A 12,864-nucleotide genomic window follows, 5' to 3' on the forward strand; every position below is an offset into this window, starting at 1 on the left:
TTATTCCCATCTCGAAGTCAGATTTGGTAGCCAGCTGCAAAATGGGGAAAATATTCCCGCTTCGAAGCTGGGTACCAGTATGATGAAGTGGAATCCTTTAGTCGCTATTCGATGCCAGACTTGGTAGCTAACTTAAAAATAAAAGTAAATAAGTGTTCGAGATTTGAAGCTGGCTCCGATCGGGAATCCTTTAGTCTCGTCTGTAAGCCAGATTTGGTAGACGGCTTCGAGCTGGGAACAATATTCCCGATTTGAAGCTGGCTATGAAACGGGAATCCTTTACCTCATCTCGTTATAGTCATAATGGGTAAAACTTCTCGATTCTGAAATGGGAATCCTTAAGTCGCATTTGGAAGACAGATTTGGAAGCTAGCTTCGAAATGGGAATAATATTCCCGACTCGGAAGCACAATGAATTCTCGTTTTGTAGCTAACTAAGAAATCTGGCTACAAGATGGAACTAAAGGCACCAAATCCTGGTAGAGTCAGTTTTGTTACAGGGGTAGAAATTTTTCAGTTTTTAGGTGCAAAATAAAAATAAAAGTATTTTTTGCGATTTACATAAATACTTGTATTAAGTGAAATAATTCCGCTACCTACTGAGTTTTGGAGTATGACTGCTGCCGTTTTCATATTATTAATGGTGAAGATATAACGATGAATAAAGGATGATGTTACATTAATGTGGTGCTTAAGCTTTCCATCAATCGTTTGTGTGTGACCGATCATCGTTTTGTGTTGCTTTATAATATGTTGTAACTGTCGTTCTTTTTGTTATGTTTGGTTTGGTTTCTCAATTAACTTTTCTTTCTTTTATTGGCCACAGAGGAACTCATATCTAGTAAACGGGATTACGTGATACGTGAAAATACATTCGAGTGCAAAGATACACAGCCAAGGTTACAAAAATATGTATACACGGCTTTATGCACTTAACATTAAGCTTTGCACTTGACTGTACCCCTCTGTTTCACCAGCCATTGATTTGATGGATAAATGAGATGCCGTCTCTGTTTGTTTTGTTCGAATAGACGGAGACGGCATCACGTTTATGCATCAAATGAAATTAACCAATAGGTGGTAAAACAGCAATATTTACGGACTTAATAGAATAATATTTTATCGTTTAAGACTTTACCCCATGAGGGCTCATTGACACGCCTGTCAATATCGCTAGATGGCGTTAGTTTGAGAGTTCCGTTTGACGTCCATTATTTCTTTTTGGATATCGATAGTGTAGGTCATAAGCAATAAATGTTACTATAAAATCTGTTTTATTTGTCAAATCGTCCGGGTTCGATTCCCGAACTGAGTAAAAGTTTTTTTTAAATGTATGAATGCAGTTTTTCTTATCACTAAGAACGGATCTTCTTATGTCTTGAAGTGTCAGACTTTCCCATACTGACCGATCTAAATGAGCCAACCTGTATACTAGCGCCATCCTACCATCACCACAGATCCGGCCTCACTGCCGAACAAAAGTGACGTTTAGGCATAAGAATCGTGCCTCTCTGTCCATCGCATAACTCGTATTCACTCGCACGCGGCTCGTGTAGTGGAATAGCACACTCTAGGGGGCCCCAGATCATGTACTTGTACTTGTAGCGGAAAATAAAATCGCGAAGTGCGCCGCGCCTTCTATTACAGAAACCTTCATCGATTGGTGTGTCAAGTCGAACTCCCTGGTGGCACTATTTACCGGCACGGATAATACCGACCCGATATTTCGTGTACGCGCTAATACAAACTGGTGTCAAACTGACAAGAGTTTCTATGGGCATGTACACGAAATAACAGGTCGGTATTTCCATGTCGGTGTTGTACGTTAGGTAAATAGTGTCACCCGAACTCCCTTTCTACAGCCGTCAGGTTTCCGCTGCGAATGCACGCCGGGCTGGTCGGGCCTGCGCTGCGACGTGGCGGACGCGTGCGCCGCGCGGCCGTGCCTCAACGGCGGCACGTGCGAGGAGGGCGTCTGCGAGTGCCGTGCCGGGTACGCCGGGGCGGCATGTGAGATTGCCGCGGACTGCCGCGCCGCCGGCTGTGCCAACCAACAGGTATTGCCTACACTACAGGATCTCTCTGACAATCGGGCTTTAAATTCAAGGTTGGATTAGTCTCAAAACTAAGCTACTTTTGTTTTGTAACATTTTCAAAAAACTTAAATTTAGATTGTTTGTTGATCCTCAAAGTTTAATTGTGAAATCAGTTCACATATCAGAAGGGGAAGTGCATAGTTTATGGTCAGCGAAAAATTAAAAAGTTAAAAACAGATTGCAAGCTCGCTAGCTGGACATTAATGTCGCATATAAATTACATTATTGTTGAGTCGAAAACTTTTTAAAAAGTTAAAAGGGCCATGTAAATGTTGGTACAAGTCGTATACAGACAACACAAATGACCGGTATCAGTTATTTTGTTAGAATTCCGGACTTTTTTATCCGGTCTGAAACACTTGCGATGTTTTCGATGGAAAAATACACCTGCAGTGTTTTTAAATGAAAAAAGGCGGGAAAGCATAAACACTTTATTGGAACAAAATTAATGTCATACTATATTTTAAGGAAAAGCTTATTCTAATTTAGTTTTTTTCCTTCACCATTTTTGAGAAAAGTTTTATAATAGTCTCGGCTGGAATAGCAATTGCTGGCTTCGTACGAGTTTTAGTTAAACGGACTCGCAAGCTCGTTCTAAACTCAGCCTCTTATACTTATACTCAGCCAGCAATTGCGTACTTCCATGCCACGATAATAATCCTACTTCCTACTTATATTATAAATGAGAAAGTTTGTGTGTGTGTGTGTTTGTTACTCCTTCACGCTAAAACGGTTGGATGGATTTGGATGAAATTTGGTATGTAGATCGCTGGACATCTGGAATAACAATAGGCTACTTTTTATCCGGATATTCCCACGGGTAAAGGATAAAATCTTGAAATTCCAACCGCTGGGTTTAGGGTCTTGAAATTCTGGACAGTTGTTCTTAACACAACAAATTTTGGGAATTCCCAGGGGAATTTTAACTCAAACTCAAACTCAAACACCACTACCTACCAACCCACCAACCAACCAACCAACCAACCAACCACCAACCAACCACCAACCAACCAACTACCAACCAACCAACCAACCGGATCGAATAGCTAACGTGTGAGAAGCCGCGTGTAAACGCTAGTCTGCTATATATTAATGTCGCTGGCGTCCCCAGGAATGCGTGGAGCAGGGCGGCACCTGGCGCTGCGGGCCTCCCGCTTCGGACTCGGCCTGCGCCTCCTCGCCCTGCAACAACGGCAGCTGTCTCGCTCTCGACACCGGGCTGTTCCGCTGCCAGTGCCCCCCCGGCGTCAACGGTCAGTGCCCCCCGCCATTACACTTCCAACCGGATGGCCAAGTGGTTAGAGAACCTGACTACGAAGCTTGAGGTCTCGGGTTCGAATCCCGGCCGGGGCAGATATTTGTGTGAATAACACGAATGTTTGTTCTCGGGCTTCGTAGTCAGGTTCTCTAACCACTAGGCCATCTGGTCGTCATCCTGGATTAGAGCATACAGCAATTACTTCCGTAGCCAGTACTCTTGGCCTTGAGTCATACACCAAATTGCTATAGTATATCATCATCCCAGCCTATATACGTCCCACTGCTGGGCACAGGCCTCCTCTCAGAACAAGAGGGCTTGGGCCATAGTTCCCACGCGGGCCCAGTGCGGATTGGGAACTTCACACGCACCATTGAATTTCTTCGCAGGTTTGTGCAGGTTTCCTCACGATGTTTTCCTTCACCGCAAAGCTCGTGGTAAATTTCAAATGTAATTCCGCACATGAATTTCGAAAAACTCAGAGGTGCGAGCCGGGGTTTGAACCCACGACCCTCTGTTTGAGAGGCGATAGGTCAAACCACTAGGCCACCACGGCTTATAGCTATAGTATAACTTTGTCAATATTAGTTTACGAGTTCTCGTCAACCGGCTCTGCAAAGCGTTCTACCTAGCCGAGATAAATCGCCTTTCGGACCAGTGGCGCAGCTAGGTAACCAAAGGCTCTGGGGCAAAAAATAAACTAGGGCCTTCGTCGTGTTCCGAATTTGACGTACTCCAGATTTGTTATTTATAGTTTGTAAGTCAGAGTCCGAGGAGCCCCCTAATCTTGGGGGCTCCGGGGCACTGCCCCGTCTAGCCCTCCGGTAGCTACGCCACTGTTTCGGACGTACTTGAGCATAGTTTCTGTGAACGAGTTAGCTCGCCTACAGGATTTAGGAGCCGATATCATTTCACTGAACCTGGCAAACTGGGTATTTTGTATACGACGACGAAACTAAGGATCCAGTATCCTAGTACAAGCGTTGCTTGATATTTATTTTATAGTTTTTGGAGTCTTTTTGTATTTTTTTATTTCAACTCCAAATTTTGTTACTTTTACGGTCATCCCGTAAAATCCATCCATCCAGAAAAACCAGAAAAAGAGACCAGCGCTGGGAAGCGAACCCAGGTCCTCAGCATTCCGTGCTGCGTGCCATACCCCTACACTACCACTGGACAGGAGTACAGACACTTGCCCCTGCTTGTTTGTTTTTTATTTAGTCATTTAAGCAGCGTTGTTAGTTTTTTTATCAGGTGCCAACAGTCACAAACAAAAAGTTTGTTTAATAATACGTGTTTTTATTGATAAAAGAACGTAACTAAATAATATATAAATCGCAATGCATGAAAATAAAAAAGGTGTCTAGTAAGCGAACGAAATTCTAATAAATATAATTCTTTATAACATTCCTTGTCCAAAAATGATTTCAAGTTGCAACACGCGGCGCTCGATTCTCCACTCCAATCTCGTTTGACTTAGCAGTGTAATGCGAATTGCACGATTTTTTTACATCGCTTTTTTATACAATACAAACCAGCGAGACGGGTCGTATACTCGATGACAGCTCCTTAACTTCTAGTCACGCGTCAACCGGTAACGATGAAAACGTCGAACGTTTCATAATCGATTTATAATCTTCTACATACTTTAATAGGCTCGTTAGTTTGGTCTCCCGTTAAACTGTTGACTCAAAAGGTCGTACAAGAATTACGCGCTCATAGTATCACGTACACTTGTGCAAACCGGACGCGAGATGTGACTAACACTTAGTTTGTACAATAAATTAAAATAGTTTATTCACTGTGTTCGCGTGTTTGTAAAACTGTAATACATACAAATGTTCCGGCAAAGTTTTCTTATTATCTGCTTGATTGTGCAAGGTGATTTCAGTGTCTTTACTCAAAGTTTCAAGTGTTAGTGGCACAGAAGTGATAATAAATTAATAAAGAGACAGGGACAGCTAAATAGAAGCTTGTAATAACAAAAAAGTAAAACCGACTCCAAAAAAATAAAAAATGGAACCGACTATAAAACCGTAGAAAATATTTTTCTAGCACTAGGTAGCTTCTAGCTCGAAGTCGGTGCCTCAGCACGAGCCAGCGGGAATGGCACATAATAGTGGTCTACCTCACCTACATACTGTGCTGGGTCGTGCTGAGACACCGACTTCGAGCTAGTAGGTACCTAGAAAAATATTTTCTAGGGTTTTATAGTCGGTGAAAATCGCCATAGGTGTGCCTGTAAAATTTGAAGTTTGCCCTCGTTTTTCCTAGCATCCCATCATTAGATCTTGACTTGGTGACAATGGGACCACCTCAGAAGAATACCCTTTCGAATAAAAAAAAGAATTTTGAAAATCGGTCCACAATTGACTGAGTAATCGGCGAACATACATAAAAAAAAATACAAACATTGGAACATAGAACCTCCTCCTTTCTTGAAGTCGGTTAAAAACAGGAATAGAATGGTTATCACGCGTATTCCCTGTTCCCGCCACATTTTTGATCCTTCAGCTATTGCGCATGAGTCTCTGTTGTTTCCCGTAATCTTTGAATGAGACTTTTTCAGTCCATAATTTTCCAACGTAATTTTTATAACTTATAAGTCACTAGCAGAGTAGCATACCCGGCAAACGTTGCCCTGCTCGGAAAAGCAGCACTGCATTCAATTTGATAACATATCGACAGCAGCGCCATCTGTTCCCTAGTTACAGTGTCACTAGTACCATTGATGATACATAGTATCCAATGGTACAGCAATAAAGGGGTGTCAGATAGTGATTCTGTTGACTGTAATCAACTCATCAATGAAATGTTATCCTTTGTTTTATCTGTGCAATAATCCTGTATTTGAACACGCAACTTCGCTAACAGACTTGAGAATAACATACACGGTGATTTTTAATCGGTGATCAGGAGTTGAAAAATGTTAATAACCAGATAAAATTTAATTTATCACGCGAGGTCTTAAGCAATTAGCTTATGGTTTAATTAATTACAATTAATTATATTATAAAGCCGTGGTGGCCTAGAAAAAGCCGTGGTGGCCTAAAAAGCCGTGGTGGCCTAGTGGTTTGACCTATCGCCTCTCAAACAGAGGGTCGTGGGTTCAAACCCCGGCTCGCACCTCTGAGTTTTTCGAAATTCATGTGCGGAATTACATTTGAAATTTACCACGAGCTTTGCGGTGAAGGAAAACATCGTAAGGAAACCTGCACAAACCTGCGAAGCAATTCAATGGTGCGTGCGAAGTTCCCAATCCGCACTGGGCCCGCGTGGGAACTATGGCCCAAGCCCTCTTGTTCTGAGAGGAGGCCTGTGCCCAGCAGTGGGACGTATATAGGCTGGGATGAACTATATTATTAAAACCAATAAATACCGGATGCATGGTCATGTTATCTAAGGGGAATTCCCCGTAAGTCGTAGATTTTACGTCAATAGGGAATATTGCGAGCAATGTGCCCCGCCCACTGCCACTTCAGTTTCGCAATTCTTCGTGCTATGTCGGTAACCTTAGTTCTACTGCGGATATCATCATTTCTAATTCTATCCCGCAGAGAAACCCCGAGCATAGCCCTCTCCATAGCCCTCCGTTAGCGCCCACGTCTCAGATCCGTATGTCATCACTGGCAACACACACTCATTGCTCACAATGCTCGCAGGACTGATGGCCGATGGGGCCAGAAGGTTCTCGAATGGCGTCCGCGGACCGGGAGACGAGTTGTCGGTAGGCCTCCAACAAGATGGAGCGACGACTTGGTTAAGATCGAGGGATCGCGGTGGATGCGGAAAGCACAAGATCGGTCTGAGTGGAGAGCGTTGGGGGAGGCCTATGTCCAGCAGTGGACGTCTTTCGGCTGACATGATGATGATGGTGATGATGATGAGGGAATATTACTGTCATTTTCTCCCGTCAGAGTGCAGCACTAGCACAAAGCCGTTAACAGTTTTTTGAGTATCTTAAATGCTATTTAATATCGTATTATTTCAATATTTTTTTTTGGAAATATAGTTAGCTCTATAGTCGACGTAAAATACGAGCATCGTGCTATTTTGTTAATAATAAATATCATCATCATCATCATCCCAGCCTATATACGTCCCACTGCTGGGCACAGGCCTCCTCTCAGAACAAGAGGGCTTGGGCCATAGTTCCCACGCGGGCCCAGTGCGGATTGGGAGCTTCGCACGCACCATTGAATCGCTTCGCTGGTTTGTGCAGGTTTCCTCACGATGTTTTCCTTCACCGCAAAGCTCGTGGTAAATTTCAAATGTAATTCCGCACATGAATTTCGAAAAACTCAGAGGTGCGAGCCGGGGTTCGAACCCACGACCCTCTGCTTGAGAGGCGATAGGTCAAACCATTAGGCCACCACGGCTTAATAATAAATATATCATGATAATACTCTTTGGTCATGTTCAGTCATGGCGACGAAATACAAAAGAGAACTGACTTTGTCATGGGTTTGCTCCAGTGTCGCCCCCTGCGGAGAGCTTTGCCTAGTATGCCCTATATTCACGACTTTCCCTTTTTGGTATCCTGCCGTGTCACCTAGTAACATAGTTTTAGTGCAAGTTCTAGTCTTAGTTTTAGGTGGTACTTTTTGGAGCCAAAATAAACTTTTCTTTCTTTCTTTCTTTCTTTCTTTCTTTCTTTCTTTCTTTCTTTCTTTCTTTCTTTCTTTCTTTCTTTCTTTCTTTCTTTCTTTCTTTCTTTCTTACTTTGACAATGACAACAAAATTAGTAGGATGCAAAGAGTATAAGTACCTATGTAGGTAGGATGACAAAGTAATTCTGTACAGTAAAGATATTTTCAAAATAAAAATTATCAAAGAAAAGTCTGCGGTTCCATTAGTTAATTAGAAAAAAAATATATACCCGATCTGATCACTGATTAAAAATGTATATGACTTTTTAATCGGATTATCATTACTTTCGTGGTTGATGAATTAAGTTTTCTTTTAGGTCGGTACTGTGAATTGGATATTGATGAGTGCGCGTTGATGCCGAAGATATGCAACCACGGCGTGTGCGTCAATGTGCCAGGGTCTTATCAGTGCTACTGCAGACCAGGTGAGATTTCGTCGATATCTGCGTCCCTTACTTTCTGTTCAAGTTGGTGAGGGACGCGACTAGTGAGTATACGGTATTTGACAACTAATTAATAAATAATGTCAGGAATGAGGGCTATCGCGTATGAATTCGCCACTAGAGGCGCTAGTGTAGCGTGAGGTCTCCGAAATTGCAATCTCATAGTTTTTGGATGAGCTACGCGGGCTTATTTATAATTAGAATAATTTTGTGAATATTTTGCAATATCTGAAACTAAGTATGGCAAATATGCGTTCCGGGGCAATGAATGTCTGTGTTTTGAGACAGTTTTGTCTTTCGGAAACCTTTGTCCTCCCTTTTTTCCGAACAAAACGGGGACTATGCAACACTGTGGCATGCTCGATATTTTTATGGTACGGTTTTAAGGTGTATTAAATATGATTTTAATCTAAACTTTGTTTTCACACCCGTAATAACAGACTTTGAACGCCATACTTAAAAACCACACGCAACAGTGCGCCATCTAGTGAGACAAAAAACGATAGCCCTGATTGGAACTGCGTTACAAAAATTTACCTTACGTGTCTTAGTAGGCGGGGCCTAAAAGCGTGTTCTCGCTAGCAAACCAATCCCTGCTTTTTTTCTGAATTCTTACCAATCAATAAACGCGTCTATTTGCATCCTCGAAAATGATCCGTATTTGGATCATAAGGCGTTTTGGTTTAAAGTATGGCCACTTTTTGTGTGTTTGTTCTGAGTTACGCTTCCTGACTTATTATTTATTCGTAGTATACAGGCAATGTTTATGGTAGATAAAAATTAAAACGCTTTTCTCTATGCAGCTAGTATGTCTTTCTCTGTCTAATTTTGAATGTCATTATAAGTATGTTAAAATATAAAATGGAAAGGTATATTTAAATTTGTTGTTCTATATGTTGTACTGTTTTTGTACATGCCTTATCAAGTTTAAATTTATAAAATATATTAAAAATAGTCAAATATGGTATATAAGCTTTGAGATGTTTGATTTGTTTTACTAATGTTAAAAGCCAATATAGGGTTCCATATTTAAAATTTTCCAACCAATCAGCGTTCAAAACTGCTCCGTTACTACAAAGATTTATTGGTTGTTATTATCACCACCCCCACGCTACACTAACATGTTTGGAACTCAACCAGAGTTCATGCTCAGAGCTATACAATAGTATGGTGAACGGTTTCGTCGCTTTGAGGATAAACTCCGGTTGAATTCGAAACGTAAGTAATTGTTTAGAATTCTTGAACATGAAACTACCGTGAGATTCATTCACATTAATGATATTGTAACGGATAACTCGGCGGCGGGTCAGGTTCGCGTGCTCCTGAGAAGAAGGGCTACGAAATAGCCCGAAACATGTCGAGCTAAACTTGGTTTAAGACGTGAGTTATCCGTTACAATATCATTTAATATGTATAGAATTCATTGATAAAACCATTGCCTATTGCTTACCTTGTAATTTTTTCTCTGTGTATCTGTTTTCTGTATGGCTTACTATTTCTGGTGTACAATAATAGTATTTTATGCAACTGTATCGTAATAGGGGTCCTTAAATTACGAGTGTGGGTTTATGAAACGAGGCGTAGTGAGTGCTTCAAGGCCTAATTACGTACAGTTGCATACAATATTTTATCTATATCCATATATTAAATCCTGTATCATGTGTTCCGCGAACCATTGAGAATGACCTGCATTAACTCTAACTAGGTAGGTATGTCTGCCCCACGAGCTGCGCCCGCGACGACCTGCTGCTGCACGTGGTCGCCCCCCCCCCCCCATGCTGTAATGATAATGACCATTACGATACAGCCGTGTTCATAATAGAGTCCAATGTCGTAATGCTGATTACTTATGGTTTTTGAACGCATAATTGAGGATTTACTATATGGGTGTAGATAAAGAGTCTTTGTATTGTATTGTCACTCTCCTTGTCCATTCCAATTTAAGAAAGAGAGAGAGAGAGAGAGAGAGAGAGACGTTTGACGTTGAACTTCCGCTTTGTCCAGGCTATACCGGTGACAGCTGCGAGCAGGACATCGACGAGTGCCTGTCCTCGCCCTGCAAGAACGGCGGGACCTGCCAGAACTTGGAGAACAATTATGAGTGCGCCTGCAAGGAGGGCTTCGACGGTAAGCTTCCGTTTGCAGGTGGTAGGACCTTGTGCAAGGTCCGCCCGGATTGCTACCACCATCTTGCTCGCTAATCCTGCCGTGAAGCGCAGTGCTTGCACTGTTGTTTCGGCGTGGAGAGTGAGACAGCCGGTGGAGTTACTGGCACGTGAGGTATCCCATCTTAGGCCTCTAGGTTGGCAACGCATCTGCAATACCCCTGGTGCTGCATATGTTTATGGGCGGTGCTGATCTCTTACCATTAGGAGACCCACTCGCTCGTTTGCCATCCAGATGAATAAAAAATCGAAAACAGGTCTCAGCTGGCCATGACCACCCCGCTTGGGTTGGGTGTAGGACAACATTAGATATTTTTTTAAACTCTTAATAAAATTACTTTTATGACTAGAAATATAACCTAACTAACAAAAAGTTGGAAAGCCCCTGTCTTTGTCACTACAAACTTCAATTGATGAAATATGTCTAAGAACCATCGCTGGAAAACCTGATTTCAGATAAAAAACCGCATTCAAATCGGTCTACCCGTTTAAGAGCTGTGGTGCCACAGGCAGACGCACATCGCGGTCAAACTTATAACACCTTTTTGTGTCAGGGGTTAAAAACAGGAGTATTTAGTTTGTTATTTACCATATTTGTTAGTTACCATACATCGTTATCGCGGGAGCAAAAACGATTTGACAGTACTGAAAGATTATGACAAATAAACAATACAGAAGTGACACTTATATCGAGCAACATTTTATGCCTACGAGTTCAAAATTAATCAACTTTATTTCTAATATCAGACCTCCATATTTGACTTGATTACTAGTTCATGTTTAAAAAGATTAACTACACAGTCGCAACGCAAACGCTTGAGCCACTTTTCCTATTTGACACTGTCATTTATAAATTATTCGTAATAATGACTGTGTTCAAAACATAATAACAGAGTACTTTTAAAAACGAACGGGAAAAAAACGTACGATGACTTTGTGGACTTGTGGATAAAAGATACTCCGAATTACAGGCTCGCGATACAAAATAATATTGCTGTAAGTGCAACGTTAATTACCGTCAAACATAATTACTGCGGAGCGACATTTCAACTCGCAATTTCAACTTCTTAGATGCTTAGAACTTGTAGGCAGAATATATCCGTTTTTAGTATAAAGACATTCTGTTATATCTGTTCTTTAACTGATTTGTTTTTGCTCCCGCGATAACGATGTATGGTTCTTACAGTGTGGAGGTGGAGGAACTGCGTGAACACGCATATTTTGCATAAACTATCTTAAGGTCGCGGGTGAGCAAAGAATTTCTTTCAGTTCATTTATATGGAGCTCCGCTAAGTAACGCGTGATTCAGTAAATTATACAAAATCCAATTTATAACCATACCCCAAGACTTTCGGGGTACGAACGATTTGCTAAAGAGTAGACATTAAAAGATAGGTAATTCTGAAAAATCATCATATTATGCCTAATGAATAATTACCTCACTGCGAATTGTAAAATATACTAGTACCTACTTTAGGTTTAGTACCAAGGCTTATCTTGGGAGATAATAATAAAAAAATGCTAATTAATTACCTGCAGTAAATTTAGTTGTTGGAACTGTTATGCAGCGGCATCTTGAGGTAAATCGGCACCGGATACAGCGTACAAAAAAGTGGATTAAATACGTATTAATTATTTAATCACAGAGATTAATCACGATCAAATTACTCGATTGGCGATTAAATTATTGTTCAAGTATTATAAAATGTAATATTTTTTCTATTTTAAATATCATGTTTTTTTTCCTAGTTGATTAATTATTCATTAGGCAGAAACCAGCTAGAGTGCGCTCTGTTTTTTAACTCGATACCTACTCTTTGGCTAATGTCAATCATCCGTGCCCCGAAACTCCCGGGGTATGTTTATAACAAATGCTTAATGAGGGCTATCGTTTTTTGTCTCACTAGATGGCGCACTGTTGCGTGAGGTTTTTAAGTATGACTTTCAAAGTCTGTTATTACGGGCGTGAAAACAAAGTTTAGATTAAAATCATATTTAATACACCTTAAAACCGTACCATAAAAATATCGAGCATGCCACAGTGTTGCATAGTCCCCGTTTTGTTCGGAAAAAAAGGGAGGACAAATGTTTCCGAAAGACAAAACTGTCTCAAAACCACAGACATTCATTGCCCCAGAACACATATTTGCCATAATTAATTTCAGATATTACAAAATATTCACAAAATTATTCTAATTAAAAATAAACCCGCGTAGCTCACCCAAAAACTATGAGATTTGACATTTCGGAGAC

The 12,864-nt window shown here is 41.1% G+C and overlaps 1 protein-coding gene across 1 annotated transcript in view; it reads left to right on the top strand.

Moving 5' to 3' along the window:
* Positions 1 to 12,864, top strand: part of LOC141440484 (protein crumbs-like) — a gene marked incomplete in the record, with an annotated part of 135,785 nt that overhangs the window by 78,864 nt on the left and 44,057 nt on the right. The window contains 4 exon segments of the mRNA XM_074105013.1: positions 1,863 to 2,057; positions 3,208 to 3,349; positions 8,321 to 8,428; positions 10,451 to 10,573. Of these exon segments, the coding sequence (XP_073961114.1) occupies positions 1,863 to 2,057; positions 3,208 to 3,349; positions 8,321 to 8,428; positions 10,451 to 10,573 (568 nt within the window).

Source organism: Choristoneura fumiferana, chromosome Z (genome assembly GCF_025370935.1).
Source record: "Choristoneura fumiferana chromosome Z, NRCan_CFum_1, whole genome shotgun sequence".
Lineage (NCBI taxonomy): Eukaryota > Metazoa > Arthropoda > Insecta > Lepidoptera > Tortricidae > Choristoneura > Choristoneura fumiferana.